Source organism: Oncorhynchus clarkii, chromosome 16 (genome assembly GCF_045791955.1).
Source record: "Oncorhynchus clarkii lewisi isolate Uvic-CL-2024 chromosome 16, UVic_Ocla_1.0, whole genome shotgun sequence".
In the NCBI taxonomy this organism is placed as follows: domain Eukaryota; kingdom Metazoa; phylum Chordata; class Actinopteri; order Salmoniformes; family Salmonidae; genus Oncorhynchus; species Oncorhynchus clarkii.
Window position 1 is genome coordinate 11097989 of NC_092162.1, and position 18906 is coordinate 11116894.

An 18906-nucleotide genomic window follows, 5' to 3' on the forward strand; every position below is an offset into this window, starting at 1 on the left:
TGCAACTACTGCAGCTTGTTATCTCACGCATCCCATTCAGTCCCGGCAGATTCTTCAGTCTTCACGCAGAATCTGCCCACGGGAGATAACCTGGTGGGGGGGGTCCGTGCCTACAGGGTGGCAGCCTGTCTCATCACAGGAAGACCAGCCCCCCCCCCCCCCCCCCCCCCCCCAGCGCCTCGTAAGGGGCAGAGAAAGTCCAATGAGAAACCAGTACATTGGGGCTCTCAATCTTTTCACAGAGTTCAGTGTATACTCCCTTGGAGTACAGGGTGAGGTACACAGTGCTGAATCTTGTTTTCACCCATGTCTCAGTCTTTGGCCATGTCTAGACTTGACAGTTCATGCAGATGTATTATTCTGATCATAGAGGTCAGATCATGGAATTCCGAACATGCGTATACACCTAAGTAAATTTAAAATGTCTTTACCGTGCCCACAGTGTGTCTGGATTCCTGGTGGAATAGGCTAAATATGATAACACAATTGATGGTAGTAGCTAACTACTGTAGCTAACTATCCAGCTAACCTCTGTAGCTAGCTAGCTAACAAGCAACGATGAAGAGATTGCAAACATGTTAGCATAACTCTAGCCAAACAAACAAAACCAGTTTTCTAAATATTAGCTAGCATTTATAAGGCCAGCAAACACGTTCCTCACACGCTAGGAACGTATTTCCTCCAACGTTATAATGAAACGGTGCCTCTCGGTCCCAAAACACACATTTTCCAGAGAATTGTGGGAGGAGTGCTGATGACGTCGCCCACTGTATGCGCTTTCGGTATCCTGATTGCGTCCAGACTGAGGAGAAATCCGCACACAATGCATCCCTTACCACTTTCTGAAGTGGTCAGACAGATCTGAACACAATCACACCAAAGAGACACTTTACTGTGTTTAGACCTGTCTTTACAATGCGATCTTCGTATTCTGACAGCAGAAGTCACATGTATGTGTCAAGTGTAGACACAACCTTTGACAACTGGGCTGCAAGGTCGATTGCTTTACAAATCTTACCAATGACCTGGCTGCAAGCAAAGCTTCTGCCACCCCTGGAACCGCATCATCCAGCTCAGCAGTGTCAAGTGCGTATTTTAGCACGGTGTTGTACAAGTGATCCTGGAAGCCAAGCCGTCGGTAGGGTGCAGCGATCATATTCGATCCCTGGTCCTTTACCCAGACAACTTTTCAGCACAGCTGGATCGAAACAAAGCACAGCTGTCTTGGCATCTTCTGGGCGGAACGTTGCTGTAGCTAGCACTCGGCTTTTCAGCTAAAACTCGAGGGTAATGTCGGGCAGGTTATTGCCATATTGTTTACCTTGTGGTAATCGTCAGTCCACATATCTGTGATCATCCCCAAGTCATTTATATCAGCTATTGCATTGTTGATATCGCTGACCACTTCAATCCTCTTTATGAGTGCCATTTTGTGGCATCTCCGTGATATGGTTGTGGGGTCTGGGAGCACAGTGTCAGAGATGCGGCCATGACTAGCCACACATTTATTAGCTCTTTAGATATATCAACAAACACCGTGCCTTGAACTGTGTGGAAGGACATAATATCTTTGCAACAGAAAGCAACACATTTGTGATTTCTGATTTGACTTTGGGCGGTAAATGTTTTGGGGCGAGGGAGAAACGATGTCATGCTCGGTTGCGGACTGGTACCTGCTCCTGTTGTGAGGCGGCCGCTGCATCCTCGTGTCAATGTGGCGCTGGAAAGAGGTGCCGGTTCGCTTGCTGCCGTAAATCGCAAGGCAGGCTCGACACTTCACATGTCCAGTGGGCATCTTAGTTTCAACGGTCACAACTAGATTTCCACATGCCAGCCTTTTCCACTTCATTTGTGGATTTTTACAAGCTCTACTCTGGAGTTTTGTGTTTCTCTTCCTCCGTATCCATTGCGAGTGCAACTAGCTAGCTAGCATCATCAACCAACACCACCTCATTTATTTATTTTTTGTCATTTTTGAAAATGATACCCGAGCCCAGCCCATACCCTCGTTATTAATGAAAGAAAAGGCCCTACCCGATGTATAATGTTGAGGACCGCCGTGCAGAGCTCTACACATCTGACGTAGGGGCTGGGCGATGTATCGCTAATACTGGTATAGATTTTTTACCATCTATAACATTATTTTGATACAAATCAAATGTTATTTGTCACATGCTTCTTAAACAGATGTAGACTAACAGTGAAATACTTACAGGCTCTTCCCAACAATGCTAAATCAAATGAAAAGTGCTTCAAAAGGGACTACTTTAGTGTCAGTTTTGTCCTAGTTTAGGCGAGTATAACACCATCACAACGGATCACAAAATTAATTTGTTGTCATTCAAGGATTATGCACAAAACAGATTGACAACTTTCATTATTCAGAAACACAAAATACAGTCAAATAATGATCAGATATTTTGGCCATATCACCAAAGCCCTAATTTGACATGTGACACACAGGTCTGTACAACAGATCATAGCAGTGCTTCCGCTATATGCATTTAGCAGTGACGCACCGCTTTCCCTCTGTGTGTGTGTGTGTGTGTGTGTGTGTGTGTGTGTGTGTGTGTGTGTGTGTGTGTGTACCTCTGGCGGAGAGTTTCTTGGTGTTGATGATTTTGGCGGCGAACTCCTGACCTGACGACTTCTTCACACATCTTCGCACCACTGAAAACGCTCCCCTGGAAACAAGGAAAGCAACGGTCAGTTCTGGGTTGTGGGATTTTTTTTTGCAACAAACACGCAGGGCAACACACACTGGCGCACACACACGCCTTGGCCATACCGTCAACACTGATGCATAGCATGGAGTCATACACCTGAAACGATGACAGTCTGACGTAATTAAGGACACCCAGATTACAGAGCTCCTCTTCTCAAATACAAGTCCACAGCACCGCTGGTTATCTTCCTTCCCCTCGTAAATCAATGAACCACTAAGCAGACCTTGTAGAGAAAACCAGTCGTACCGGAGACCAGGATTAGATCTGCTGTAGTATAGCCTTTAGGCTAGCTACCACTGTATGTACAATACAGCTGGGATGACCAACCCTCTCCTACGGCTATTGGCGGAGCATGCTTTTGGACCAGCCCTGCTCGATCACACAGCGAATCAAAGCCTTAGATTTAACAGGTGTGTTAGAGCAGAGCTGAAACTAGGCTAAACCCTGCAGGCGTGAGCCAGTAGCCCTCCAGGAGGGGTGGCCACACCTAAACTAGAGGACAGAGAGTTAAACTCCTCTCCTAGCTCACTGGCACTAGCCCACTGCTACAGTAACTGCGTAGATCTGTTGGTATAGCATGATGATTGCAACACCAGGAATGTGAGTTTGATTCCTGCTGGGGCCACCCATGAGAAAATGTTTAAAAACAACACTGTAAGTGTCTCCTAAATGGCATGTTATATAAACAGTCTACAAAACATTAGGAACACCTTTCATAATATTGACTTGCACCCAAAACAGCCTCAATTGTTCGGGCCATGGACTCTACAAAGTGTCAAAAGCATTCCACAGGGATGTTGGCCCATGTTGACTCCAATGCTCCCCACAGTTGTCAAGTTGGCTGGATTTCCTTTGGGTAGTGGGCCATTCTTGATACACACAGGAAACTGTTGAGCGTGAAAAACCCAGCAGCGTTGCTGTTCTTGACACTCAAACCAGTGTGTCTGGCAACTACCACCATACCCCGTTCAAAGGCACTTAAATATTTTGTCTTGCCAATTCACCCTCAACGGCACACATACACAATCCATGTCTCAATTGTCTCAAGGCTTAAAAATCCTTCTTTAACATGTCTCCTCCCCTTCATCTACACTGATTGAAGTGGATTTAACAGGGGTCATCAATAAGGGATCATAGCTTTCACCTGGTCAGCCTGTCATGAGAGCAGGTGTTCCTAATGTTTTGTGAACTCAGTGTATATTAGTATTTGCCTTTCCCTGTAACTGCTGAGTTACTAGTTCAAGAAACACTGATTGTTCCCCCTATATCACTACACCCTTGTTGTTGATAATGACAAGAGTAGACTACATGTCAGAGAAACATCTATGTTGTACATAAATTACTACCTGAAATGTCCACAACGTTGTGCCCTAAAGAACGCACCCCAGGTGTGTGCACTTTGATCAACCAATCAGTGGATCAATAAAATGCCATTGCGATAAGAGAAGCCCTAGACACATCTACTATACCCAGGGTCTGGGGCTAACGGAATAATAACACAAGACATCCATCTACAGAGTCCAGAGAGGATCGTGCCCCCGACAGATGCCCGGTTCTCTCAGGGGAAAAAAAAACAAACCATCGAGATTCCGAGAAACAGCATCACCTCTGCACTTTTAAGCCACAGCGGCATAGTCTGTGCCGAGAGGCTTATAACGCTACATATGGCATTTATGAACGGCTGCTGCGTGAAAGCGGGTGGCGTTTTACATAATGTGCAAACATAATTCTGCTTTGGGAAGGAGGCGGTGTGGGCTATAACTATCGTCTACGTCCGACACAACTGCAGTAGAGACAAATCGCCTAATATTGTACAAGCAGACAGTTAAACTAGCTAGCATGCATGCTAACATTCAGCGCTGTCAAGCAGGCTGCCAACGTGCCATGCCAGCAAATGTCAGAGTGCTTTCGCTCAAACGCTTCCTGCCTGACTAATTCAGCAGACGGAAAGACAAGGCGTTGACACACTAGTAGACATTGCTAGCTGTGCTATCGCATTTTACAGACAGGGTGCAGGAAATAAATACGCTGTAAGCTCTGTCCCTATAACCTACGACACGCAATATAGCTGCATTTAGTCAACAACCAGATAAAGACAATATGATCAGGCTATCCCAGTTAGCTGGCTGGCTAAAGAAGGAGCGAGTCGCGTGCGGGGTGGGGGAGAAGAAGGAAAGACAGACGGAAAGGCAGAGCAGTAGCAAAAGGCTAGCTAATGACGACAGTCGCTTACTTCCCGAGCTCCTCGTAGAGTTGGTATTCGTCTGTAAAGCGGGTGGAGGTAACGATAGTAGTAGCCATGGCTGAGAGTGGGCTCCAAGCCTCGGTCAGGTTCACGGCTGGCTGGGTCGCTCTCTGGGTCTAGGGGAGGATTGTTAACCTCCGATACTAGCTACGGCACTGACAGGCTGGGACAGAGAGACTGGAGGGGTTGGCGGAGGCGGAGAGAGACCGGGGAAGAGCAGAGAGAACCACGCGAGACTTGAGCAGGATTTTTGAGCAGTCATGTCATCAGCGCGGGGTAGCAGTATTATTCGGTGTGAATCAGCGGAAAACCATTTTTGTACTGATTCTGTTTGAAGACTTTTAAAAACCCTTGCTCACTTGTCGTGAATTCGTCATTGGTCTGACTGAGATAAGTTGATATGTGACAGCAACGTGGCCTAAAGGAACACTGCCCATTGACCACCGTCAAAACGTCGAAGTTCATGGATGTTGAAATTTGGTCCGTCCACTCTGGCCTTGATTTCAACATCCACAGATGTACTTTGTTTTGTCCAGACCAAATCTGAACCATTCATAGATGTCTATGTTTCACAAGTTAAGACAGTACAGTATAGCAGAGTTCAGCACAGTAATGTAGAGTATTAGTGTATTAGTGTATTGCAGTATAATATACTGTACTGTACTATACTCTGCTGAACTAAACTGTAATCTACTGTAAAACGCGGTCCAAATTTATGAGATTGATGTCGAGACAGACCAAATTTGGTCTTGTTTGAGGGTGGAGCTAATTATAATAATACCCAGCATGCGTTGCAAATGTTCCAAATGTTCCCATTTACATTTGGGGTTTATAGCAATTTACAGTCAGTATATGAAACCAAGGTAGATAAACAACCACATATCACAATCATAGCAATAACAACTTTCCTGTAACCGTTACTGTGAATTCTATTGTAGTTGGAAGTTTTCTGTTGCTTTTTCTGTAGGTCTGGAAACTTTAATTATGGTCACTGTCTGTTACAAAGGGTTTGAAAAAGCTAACATGCAATGTATTACGAAGGTATTCATACACTTTCACCTTTTCCACATTTTGTTACATTACAGCCTCATTCTAAAATGCATACAATTATTTTTTTCCCCTCATTAATCTACACATTATACCCCATAATGACAAAGCGAAAAAAGGTTTTTAGAAGCTTTTGCAAATGTATAAAAAATGTATAACATAATTATTTAGACCCTTTGCTATGAGCCTTGAAATTGAACTCAGGTGCATTCTGTTTCCATTGATCATCCTTGAAATGTTTCTACAACTTAATTGGAGTCCACCTGTGGTAAATTCAATTGATTGGACATAATTTGGAAAGGCACACACCTGTCTATAAGGTCCCACAGTTGACAGTGCAAAAACCAAGCCATGAGGAATAAGGAATTGTCCGTAGAGCTCAGAGACCGGATTGTGTGGAGGCACAGATCTGGGAAGGGTACCAAAAATGTCTGCAGCATTGAAGGTCCCCAAGAACAATGGCCTTCATCATTCTTAAATGGAAGACGTTTAGAACCACAGACTCTTCATAGAGGTGGTCTCCCGGCATAAACTGAGCAATCGGGGGAGAAGGGCCTTGGTAAGGGAGGTGACCAAGAACCAAATGGTCACTCTGACAGAGATCCAAAGTTCCTCTGTGGAGATGAGAGAACCTTCCAGAAGGACAACCATCTCTGCAGCACTCCACCAATGGTAGAGTGGCCAGACGGAAGCCTCTCCTCAGTAAAAGGCATACGACAGCCCGCTTGGAGTTTTCTAAATGACTCAGACCAGGAGAAACAAGGTTCTCTGGTCTGATGAAACCAAGATTGAAGTCTTTGGCCTGAATGCCAAGAGTCATGTCTGGAGGAAACCAGTCACCACTCATCATCTGGCCAATACCATTCCTACGGTGAAGCATGGTGGTGGCAGCATCATGCTGTGGGGATGTTGTTCAGGGACTGGGAGACTAGTCAGGATCGATGGAAAGATGAAGGGTGCAAAGTACAGCGAGATCCTTGATGAAAACCTGCTCCAGAGCGCTCAGGACGTCAGACTGGGGCGAAGGTTCACCTTCCAACAGGACAACGACCCTAAGCACACAGCCAAGACAACGCAGGAGTGGCTTCGGGGCCAAGTCTCTGAATGTCCTTGAGTGGCTCAGCCAGAGCCTGGACTTCAACCCGACCTGAAAATAGCTGTGCTGTGATGCTCCCCATCCAACCTGACAGAGCTTGAGGAGATCTGCAGAGAATAATGGGAGAAACTCCCCCAAATACAGGTGTGCCAAGCTTGTAGTGTCATACTCAAGGCTGTAATCTCTGACCAAGGTAGATCAACAAAGTACTGAGTAAAAGGCCCGAATAGTTATGTAAATGTGATATCAGTTTATTATTTTTAATACATTTGCAAAAATGTCAACTGTTTTTGCTTTGTCATTATCGGGTATTGTGTGTAGATTGAAGAGGGGGAAAAAAGAATTACATCTATTTTAGAATAAGGCTGTAACAAAATGTGGAAAAGGTTCATGGGTCTGAACTCTTTCCGAAGGCACCGTAAGTGAATGTGACGTGAGGAATAATACATATCCCGTACTGCAATCTTCATTTTTCTTTATTTTCCTATTTCAATAAAAAAATGGTTTATTTGATCATGCTTTCTTCATTGACATGAAGATATAAGTGAATGCGTATACGGATTGAAATTTGGCTGTAGAAATAAGGTTGTCTTTATAACGTCCGTGAAATACGTATTTTCAACTTCTGTAAATGACGTCTTTTCAATATCCAGAAAATACATATTTTCGACTTTCATTCAAAACCCAAAATTAACCTAATTTCAACATAATTTTGTTCACTGGGTGGCCATTATCTACAACCCTCAAACTCAACTCTGGACCTGGAAGCCGGTTCCACTGAGTTTTTCCATTGTTCCCATCTAATCAGGGATTGATTTAGACCTGGGATACCAGGTGTGTGCAATTAAATATGAAGTAGAACAGAAAACCAGCAGGCTCCGGACCTCATAAGGTAAGAACTGAACACTCCTGGCCTGTAGTCTTCACCTGTCCAATCCACCCCCCCCCCCCCCCCCACAAAAAAAGATTACATTATTCTCATCTATTCTGTTGATCATCCATGCAAGGGATGAAGCAAAGCCTTTATTGCACACTGACTCACCATCATGTAGGGTTGGTCCAGCAGTAGGCTTGGCCTGAAAGCAAAACAGCGGAGGCATCAAGTTATGTGATTTTGGAAAATTTGATTCCGGTCCTACAGATCGGGATAAGGATTTGGTCATCTAATCTGACCTTTAATCAGGATCAAATTTCATTTTTGTATTTTTCGAAAGTCAAAGGTAGTGATTATGAAGATGGTTTTTGTGATGAAAATGTGGATTATCTTTATCCCACTGGAAGGATGGATTCAGGGTGGATTTAGAAAAGTGAAACCAAGAAATGTCAATGCAACTAAAGTCAATCTGACAACCAAAGGTTTATTATGTTTCATTGATCCTAGCTATGTGGTCAGTTGTTACATTGCGACGTGTCAATTAAATGCTGTTACTTAATTATAAGTGATATGCAGGCTCTATTTTTTTTCTCTTACTTTAATTAAGGTATCGTTTCCTTATCTTTGTTCCCCTATGACAATGTAGAAGTAGTAACACAACCTATCCAGTAGATAGCTGTGTAGGCCAGTTCAAAGCATCTGGATCAGAATGATCCTATCTGCTTATTTTTCACAGAAAAACAGCTAAATAACAACCAGATCGATCGGATCCTGGATAGCAAAAAACAGGATTACAGAATCCAGATGATTCTGATCCAGATTCAAAGTTTTGTAAAAAAAAATGGGCCCAGGTTGATTTTACAAAAACATGTGGAGTTCCATGCCATAGTCATTTTACAGTGCAGGACAAAAATAAAGCTAACATGGCACAAACTTAAAGAAAATACAAAACTAGACTTCAACCTCGGTTTCTGTGCGGTCAAAATTTATTTGGATATTCCCATATAGATGATCTACAGACGGTCATACTATCAACAAAAGGTTAGGCCATGAGAACTATTCCAGCAGTACAGAATTCCCTAATTGGTTATCTCCCTCTACCCACCTCTATGGTCACGTGATGACAGATGGCGCCCATGGCAGGAGTACTCTATGGTCAGGTATTTATTAAACGGGCAGATTTCCAATCTGAGTCCTTACAACTAAGAAGAAGAAGCCAGCCAGCCAGCCACTACTGAAGCTCTGGCTGTTTGCAAGTCCATTTCTGGCGTGAACGGTGGAGCACTAGAACCGGACCTAAGTGTCTGAGTGGTTGGTGATGAGCTGAGACGCAGTAAGATGATGGACAAGGAAAAAGGAAGAAAGTGGAACATATTCTGAATAAATAGGGAGTGGGGGATTGCACAAGACTTCTGGATGATCTGGTGAAGGAGAAGATGATAATAAAGATAATATTAAGGGGAAAAGTGGGAAATGGTTTGAGTGACTGAACTTGAGACATCTGTGGCATTGTGTTGTGTGACAAAACTGCACATTTTAGTGTGGTCTTATATTGTCCCTAGCACAAGGTGCGCCTGTGGAATGAGTGTCTTGCCACACCTGTCAGGTGGAGGAATTATCTTGGCAAAGGATAATTGCTCACTAACAGGGATGTAAACAAATATGTGGACAAAATTTGAGAGAAATAAGCTTTTTGTGCATTATGGGACATTTCTGGGATTTTTTTTTCAGCTCATGAAGCATGGGACCAATGTTGCATTTATATATTTGTTCAGTATACTTCCCGCAGCTATAGCTTTGAGACAACATTTTTGGTGTGTTACCTTGCAAGTTTCCATTAGCTCAGGAAGTGTCATATTTCAGGGAAACTCACAAAGAACCCCCGTGGGAATCTGTTAAAACAGCGCTCTGTATCTTTGTATTTGTAAAATCATTTTGGGGTGATATGAAAGTAGTTTGTGAGGTTTCCAAACACATTTTGCATGCAACGATTATTGACAGTGTCAGGATTCGGGACAGTTGTAGGTGTACACATTGGCCTAGCTGTGGTCAATGGTTCTAATGAGATCCCGATGGCAGCACGGTCTTAGGATCTTGAGACCTACTCAATACGCAACAGGAATTCCTCTCCTCATTCACACAAACGCACACACACTAGCACTCGCACACGCATTTAACCTGCGATCAATATATATAGAAATCAATGTGTCTGCTCTGACAGGAGACCGCTCTAGCCCAGTGAATCAGAATGAGAGCGAGAGTGTGAGAGACGTTATCGTTATCAGAGACATTATCCATACTATTAATGCTGAAGCTGAGTGGTGCTAAGAGATGATGTCACAGGGACCCAGAGTGGTTTGCTAAATGTTTAATGTAGCATTCGCCGCAGACCATCAGGTGTGTGTGTATGTCAGAGTGCTTCCTGAGTAGCATTGCTCTCTCAGCAGTCTCAATGGAGAGACCATAAACGCCAAAGAGTCATTCAGAGTAGAGATGACACAGTCCAGTTTAATGGAGAGCTTCAATTGAGGAATACAGAGAAAGAAGGAAAGGGGTCAGAGAGAGAGAAGCTGACAGACCCAGTTTACCTCAGAAACTCATACAAGTTGTACACTTATCATGTAGTGATGCGGCCAACACAGAGGTAGGTGTGTAGCACTGAGATATGACAGTTTCCTCCCCCTCCTTCAACTACTTGCCGACCCTGCCCTCGCCTCCTCTTCCTCCTCCTACAATGTTTATGTAATAGTAACTCCTTTACCTCACCCTCCCTACACACTCTGCGAGAAGGACAAAAGGAAGAGAGAGAGAAAAGAGACGAGGAAAGAGATTTCAGTTGGGTTCAGCAGAGAGGGGGAGAATGTCATACTGGTGGAGTTTGTTTGGAATGGCCCCGGGTGGGTGGAGATTTCACTTAAGGGCCAATGGAATGGTCTAAAATGAGCAAACTCCACCCACCCGGGGCACCGGGCCATGCAAAAACTGTTTTACCGTTTGACTTAAAGGGCAAGCTGTAGTTGAAACAACAACAAAGCGGCCACATCGCCAACTGTTTTAGTACACAGCTATGGGGATGGAGAAATGTTACCACTCTCAAATTCATAGACAGAGCTATGGTTGCAAGGACTGACCATCCATGAGATCAAAATGATAGTTTAAACCCTACAGTGTTTGTTTACAATTGCATTGTTTACAAACACAGGAGTAAAAATATATATATTTCGGGGTGATGGGGTACGACAGTTGAACTAAGCTCATAAGGCATTTATAAGTTACATTGTTCAACAATCAATGTTAATGTATGTACAAAAATGTATGTAGAAACTGCAGGTTACCCCTTTAATGCCTCTGTCATGTTTTCATCACATCAATAATGCATCAGATGAGGTTATTAGACTGTGTGTGTGTGTGTGTGTGTGTCTCAATGTGTCATATTGAGTTGTCTTGCTTTAGGATAGGCTTTTGTCACTGTGGATCTTGTTCTCAATCACAGCAAATTAAAAGGGCTGGGGCTGGAGGATGCTGGACTGGGGCTGGAAGATGCTGGACTGTGGCTGGAGGATGCTGGGCTGGAGGATGCTGGGCTGGGGCTGGAGGATGCTGGACTGGGGCTGGAGGATGCTGGGCTGGGGCTGGAGGATGCTGGGCTAGGGCTGGAGGATGCTGGGCTGGGGCTGGAGGACGCTGGGCTGGGGCTGGAGGATGCTGGGCTGGGGCTGGAGGATCAAATCAAATCAAATCAAATCAAATTTTATTTGTCACATACACATGGTTAGCAGATGTTAATGCGAGTGTAGCGAAATGCTTGTGCTTCTAGTTCCGACAATGCAGTAATAACAAGTAATCTAACTAACAATTCCAAAACTACTGTCTTGTACACAGTGTGAGGGGATAAAGAATATGTACATAAGGATATATGAATGAGTGATGGTACAGAGCAGCATAGGCAAGATACAGTAGATGGTATCGGGTACAGTATGTACAAATGAGATGAGTATGTAAACAAAGTGGCATAGTATAGTATAAAGTGGCTAGTGATACATGTATTACATAAGGATACCGTCGATGATATAGAGTACAGTATATACGTATGCGTATGAGATGAATAATGTAGGGTAAGTAACATTTATATAAGGTAGCATTGTTTAAAGTGGCTAGTGATATATTTACATCATTTCCCATCAATTCCCATTATTAAAGTGGCTGGAGTTGAGTCAGTGTCAGTGTTGGCAGCAGCCACTCAGTGTTAGTGGTGGCTGTTTAACAGTCTGATGGCCTTGAGATAGAAGCTGTTTTTCAGTCTCTCGGTCCCAGCTTTGATGCACCTGTACTGACCTCGCCTTCTGGATGATAGCGGGGTGAACAGGCAGTGGCTCGGGTGGTTGATGTCCTTGATGATCTTTATGGCCTTCCTGTGACATCGGGTGGTGTAGGTGTCCTGGAGGGCAGGTAGTTTGCCCCCGGTGATGCGTTGTGCAGACCTCACTACCCTCTGGAGAGCCTTACGGTTGAGGGCGGTGCAGTTGCCATACCAGGCGGTGATACAGCCCGCCAGGATGCTCTCGATTGTGCATCTGTAGAAGTTTGTGAGTGCTTTTGGTGACAAGCCGAATTTCTTCAGCCTCCTGAGGTTGAAGAGGCGCTGCTGCGCCTTCTTCACGATGCTGTCTGTGTGAGTGGACCAATTCAGTTTGTCTGTGATGTGTATGCCGAGGAACTTAAAACTTGCTACCCTCTCCACTACTGTTCCATCGATGTGGATAGGGGGGTGTTCCCTCTGCTGTTTCCTGAAGTCCACAATCATCTCCTTAGTTTTGTTGACGTTGAGTGTGAGGTTGTTTTCCTGACACCACACTCCGAGGGCCCTCACCTCCTCCCTGTAGGCCGTCTCATCGTTGTTGGTAATCAAGCCTACCACTGTTGTGTCGTCCGCAAACTTGATGATTGAGTTGGAGGCGTGCGTGGCCACGCAGTCGTGGGTGAACAGGGAGTACAGGAGAGGGCTCAGAACGCAACCTTGTGGGGCCCCAGTGTTGAGGATCAGCGGGGAGGAGATGTTGTTGCCTACCCTCACCACCTGGGGGCGGCCCGTCAGGAAGTCCAGTACCCAGTTGCACAGGGCGGGGTCGAGACCCAGGGTCTCGAGCTTGATGACGAGCTTGGAGGGTACTATGGTGTTGAATGCCGAGCTGTAGTCGATGAACAGCATTCTCACATAGGTATTCCTCTTGTCCAGATGGGTTAGGGCAGTGTGCAGTGTGGTTGAGATTGCATCGTCTGTGGACCTATTTGGGCGGTAAGCAAATTGGAGTGGGTCTAGGGTGTCAGGTAGGGTGGAGGTGATATGGTCCTTGACTAGTCTCTCAAAGCACTTCATGATGACGGATGTGAGTGCTACGGGGCGGTAGTCATTTAGCTCAGTTACCTTAGCTTTCTTGGGAACAGGAACAATGGTGGCCCTCTTGAAGCATGTGGGAACAGCAGACTGGTATAGGGATTGATTGAATATGTCCGTAAACACACCGGCCAGCTGGTCTGCGCATGCTCTGAGGGCGCGGCTGGGGATGCCATCTGGGCCTGCAGCCTTGCGAGGGTTAACACGTTTAAATGTCTTACTCACCTCGGCTGCAGTGAAGGAGAGACCGCATGTTTTCGTTGCAGGCCGTGTCAGTGGCACTGTATTGTCCTCAAAGCGGGCAAAAAAGTTATTTAGTCTGCCTGGGAGCAAGACATCCTGGTCCGTGACTGGGCTGGGTTTCTTCCTGTAGTCCGTGATTGACTGTAGACCCTGCCACATGCCTCTTGTGTCTGAGCCGTTGAATTGAGATTCTACTTTGTCTCTGTACTGGCGCTTAGCTTGTTTGATAGCCTTGCGGAGGGAATAGCTGCACTGTTTGTATTCGGTCATGTTACCAGACACCTTGCCCTGATTAAAAGCAGTGGTTCGCGCTTTCAGTTTCACACGAATGCTGCCATCAATCCACGGTTTCTGGTTAGGGAATGTTTTAATCGTTGCTATGGGAACGACATCTTCAACGCACGTTCTAATGAACTCGCACACCGAATCAGCGTATTCGTCAATGTTGTTATCTGACGCAATACGAAACATCTCCCAGTCCACGTGATGGAAGCAGTCTTGGAGTGTGGAGTCAGCTTGGTCGGACCAGCGTTGGACAGACCTCAGCGTGGGAGCCTCTTGTTTTAGTTTCTGTCTGTAGGCAGGGATCAACAAAATGGAGTCGTGGTCAGCTTTTCCGAAAGGGGGGCGGGGCAGGGCCTTATATGCGTCGCGGAAGTTAGAGTAACAATGGTCCAAGGTCTTTCCTCCCCTAGTTGCGCAATCGATATGCTGATAAAATTTGGGGAGTCTTGTTTTCAGATTAGCCTTGTTAAAATCCCCAGCTACAATGAATGCAGCCTCCGGATAAATTGTTTCCAGTTTGCAGAGAGTTAAATAAAGTTCGTTCAGAGCCATCGATGTGTCTGCTTGGGGGGGGATATATACGGCTGTGATTATAATCGAAGAGAATTCTCTTGGTAGATAATGCGGTCTACATTTGATTGTGAGGAATTCTAAATCAGGTGAACAGAAGGATTTGAGTTCCTGTATGTTTCTTTCATCGCACCATGTCACGTTAGTCATAAGGCATACGCCCCCGCTGGACTGGATGCTGGACTGGGGCTGGAGGATGCTGGGCTGGAGGATGCTGGGCTGGTTCTTTCCTCTCTCTTTCTCCTCCTAGCTTACCCCACTCTCTCTCTCTCTCTCTCTCTCCCTCTATCCATAGCTTACCCCACTTTCCTCCTCTCTCTCCATAGTTTACTCCACTTTCCTCCTCTCTATCTCTTCCTCCCTAGTTTACCCCACTTTCACCCACCCCCTCTCTCTCCCTCCCCCTAGCTTACCCCACTTTCATCCTCTCGCTCTCTCTCTCTCACTAGCTTACCCCACTTTCATCCTCTCGTTCTCTCCCCTAGTTTACCCCACTTTCCTCCTCTCTCTCTCTCCATAGCTTACCCCACTTTCATCCTCTCTCTCTCTCTCTCCCTCCCCCTAGCTTACCCCACTTTCATCCCCTCTCTCTCTCTCCCTCCCCCTAGCTTACCCCACTTTCATCCTCTCTCTCTCTCTCCATAGCTTACCCCACTTTCCTCCTCTCCATTCTCTCTCCCTCCTCCTTCTTTTTTCCTAGGACATGGTGATCAATCAGCCTAGGGGCTCAGGGAGTGCAGTACCCCAACACAGGCGTGCACACACAACATAGAGGGGAATAGGACTGTGTGTGTGTGTGTGTGTGTGTGTGTGTGTGTGTGTGTGCGTGCGTGCGTGCGTGAAGTGACAGTTTATTACTGTGTGTCTAAGTCTATGCTACTATCTATAGTCCACACTCTGCTCTAAATACTGTGACCTACTACCTGCCCACATCCTGGTTGTGTGTGAGAGAGCATTCAAGAGTCTTTACCACCCTCTAGTGAGGAACGATGAGTAAAGGCATACAGTATGGAGAGCTAAGGAGGGAGGTTGGACTCTGTGTGGGATAGATGAAAGCAAGCTGCATGACTGCGTGTGCGATGTATATGTGTGTGGTGTATATGTGTGAGGTGTATATGTGTGTATATGTGTGTGGTGTATATGTGTGTGGTGTATATGTGTGAGGTGTATATGTGTGTGGTGTATATGTGTGAGGTGTATATGTGTGAGGTGTATATGTGTGAGGTGTATATGTGTGAGGTGTATATGTGTGTGGTGTATATATGTGTGGTGTATATGTGTGTGGTGTATATGTGTGAGGTGTATATATGGGTATATGTGTGAGGTGTATATATGGGTATATGTGTGAGGTGTATATGTGTGTGGTGTATATGTGTATATGTGTGTGGTGTATATATGTGTATATGTGTGTATATGTGTGTGGTGTATACAGTATGTGTGTGGTGTATACAGTATGTGTGTGGTGTATATGTGTGAGGTGTATATATGGGTATATGTGTGAGGTGTATATGTGTGTGGTGTATATGTGTATATGTGTGTGGTGTATATATGTGTATATGTGTGTATATGTGTGTGGTGTATACAGTATGTGTGTGGTGTATACAGTATGTGTGTGGTGTATATGTGTGTGGTGTATATGTGTGAGGTGTATATGTGTGTGGTGTATATGTGTGAGGTGTATATGTGTGTGGTGTATACAGTATGTGTGTGGTGTATACAGTATGTGTGTGGTGTATATGTGTGTGGTGTATATGTGTGAGGTGTATATGTGTGTGGTGTATATGTGTGAGGTGTATATGTGTGTGGTGTATACAGTATGTGTATATGTGTGTGGTGTATATGTGTGAGGTGTATATGTGTGTGGTGTATATGTGTGTGGTGTATATGTGTGAGGTGTATATGTGTGTGGTGTATATATGTGTATATGTGTGAGGTGTATATGTGTGAGGTGTATATGTGTGTGGTGTATATGTGTGAGGTGTATATGTGTGAGGTGTATATGTGTGTGGTGTATATGTGTGAGGTGTATATGTGTGAGGTGTATATGTGTGTGGTGTATATGTGTGAGGTGTATATGTGTGTGGTGTATATGTGTGTGGTGTATATGTGTGTATATGTGTGTGGGTATATGTGTGTGGTGTATATGTGTGTATATGTGTGAGGTGTATATGTGTATATGTGTGTATATGTGTGAGGTGTATATGTGTGTGGTGTATATGTGTGAGATGTATATGTGTAAGGTGTATATGTGTGAGGTGTATATGTGTGAGGTGTATATGTGTGAGGTGTATATGTGTGTGGTGTATATGTGTGAGGTGTATATGTGTGTGGTGTATATGTGTGTGGTGTATATGTGTGTATATGTGTGTGGGTATATGTGTGTGGTGTATATGTGTGTATATGTGTGAGGTGTATATGTGTATATGTGTGTATATGTGTGAGGTGTATATATGTGTATATGTGTGTGGTGTATATATGTGTATATGTGTGTGGTGTATATGTGTGAGGTGTATATGTGTGTGGTGTATATGTGTGTGGTGTATATGTGTGAGGCGTATATGTGTGTGGTGTATATGTGTGAGGTGTATATGTGTGAGGTGTATATGTGTGTGGTGTATATATGTGTATATGTGTGTGGTGTATATGTGTGTATATATGTGTATATGTGTGTATATGTGTGTGGTGTATATGTGTGAGGTGTATATGTGTGAGGTGTATATGTGTGTGGTGTATATATGTGTATATGTGTGTGGTGTATATGTGTGTATATATGTGTATATGTGTGTATATGTGTGTGGTGTATACAGTATGTGTGAGGTGTATATGTGTGTGGTGTATATGTGTGTGGTGTATATGTGTGAGGTGTATATGTGTGTGGTGTATATGTGTGTGGTGTATATGTGTGTGGTGTATATGTGTGAGGTGTATATGTGTGTGGTGTATATGTGTGAGGTGTATATGTGTGAGGTGTATATGTGTGTATATGTGTGAGGTGTATATGTGTGTGGTGTATATGTGTGTGGTGTACATGTGTGAGGTTTATATGTGTGTATATGTGTGAGGTGTATATGTGTGAGGTGTATATGTGTGTGGTGTATATGTGTGTGGTGTATATGTGTGAGGTGTATATGTGTGAGGTGTCCTTGAGGGCTTTACTCAGTCAAAACAGGTTCAGGTTTCTGGTATAAGTCAATAATATTCTCAAATCATTTGAATATGCTTCTCTTTTTGGTTTCGTTCTCTAAACATTGCTGTGTTTGGTGGAGCCTCAGCTTGTATCCTTCACATTCCTACAGAAGGGTCTGAGTGTGGCTGTCTCCATCTGAATAAAAGTGTATTAGTTATCCCCCAATATCGTCATCTCATCCTTAAAAATACAACATATCTACAAATCTTTGTGACGTGGCTCTAATCCTCTTATCTGTTAATTAGCAATGTGTTATCAGATATTGGGGCGATTCCATACAAGAATGGCCCAAAGATATTTAAGATGTTTTGGGACTGAAATGAATGAAGTTGGGAAATATGTGACATTTTGTCCTTCCTAGGCCTTCTTTAGGACTCTACAAGTCGTCTGTAGATGCCGCTACAAACAGTCGTGTTGTCATTTGAAACCTAGTGTTTAGATTAAGAATACAACATCTGTACATTCATTTATGGATAATTGAATATATAAAAGTGAATATCTTAAGTACCCTATGATTTGATTTGTTCTTGGACAACATACAATTAAACAATCTACTCTACAGTGTCTGAGTGCCTGTGGGTTTCCTCTCCTCCCTTGTACTTGATGAATGAATTAAGATCAGTAATTAGTAAGAAACTCGCCATACCTAGTTTTCTAGGGTTTCATTGAAAGGAAAAAACTCAAATCTGCAGACACTAGGCCCTCCACCCTGCTCTACAAGTACAGAACATTTCCAGAGTGTGCTCCCTGCTACTTTTGGAAATGTTGAAGAAGCCCATTGTTCGACATCCTGTCCGATTTTAGATGTGCAGGCGTTGCAGTGCATCATCCAATGGTTGTATGCAACGTCATCGACTGCAGGCGGGCATCAGATTGTTATATCATATAATAGTATTAGTTGATACTGTATGTTAAATACCTATCCAGGCGTTGTAAGATCTGACATGTGTCTGCGGTGTAGTCGGACAGGATCTCAACCATTGTCTCATTGCAGGAGCAACACGAGGCAGCCCTGAGGCCCTTACAGGAGAAACAAAGTATTTCGTTGAATGTACACAGGCAGCCCAATTTTGATATTTTGCCCAATTATTGTTAAAAGAGCTGATCTGATTGGTCAAAGGACCAAAGAGGGGAGAATCAGGAGTATTGAGGGGAAGAGGTTCAGGAGCAAAGAGGGGAGGTTCAGGAGTATGGGGGGGAGGTTCAGGAGTATTGAGGCCAGGAGGTTCAGGAGCAAA

General features: G+C 44.3%; 1 protein-coding gene across 14 annotated transcripts in view; it reads right to left on the reverse strand.

Moving 5' to 3' along the window:
• The window catches only part of LOC139367948 (calcium/calmodulin-dependent protein kinase type II subunit gamma-like), a 42068-nt gene extending 36583 nt beyond the window's left edge, over window positions 1-5485 (reverse strand). For 4 of the 14 annotated variants that reach the window (XM_071106355.1, XM_071106353.1, XM_071106352.1 and 1 more), the window contains exons 1-2: window positions 4960-5219; window positions 2590-2684 (exon numbers count right to left, since the gene is read on the reverse strand). In XM_071106355.1, the coding sequence (XP_070962456.1) occupies window positions 2590-2684; window positions 4960-5027 (163 nt within the window). In that variant the 5' untranslated portion in view covers window positions 5028-5219. Of the gene's footprint in view, window positions 1-2589; window positions 2685-4959 lie in introns of all 14 variants that reach the window. The other 10 variants (XM_071106364.1, XM_071106361.1, XM_071106360.1 and 7 more) reach the window with 7 other exon arrangements.
• Window positions 5486-18906: the final 13421 nt, after the last annotated feature.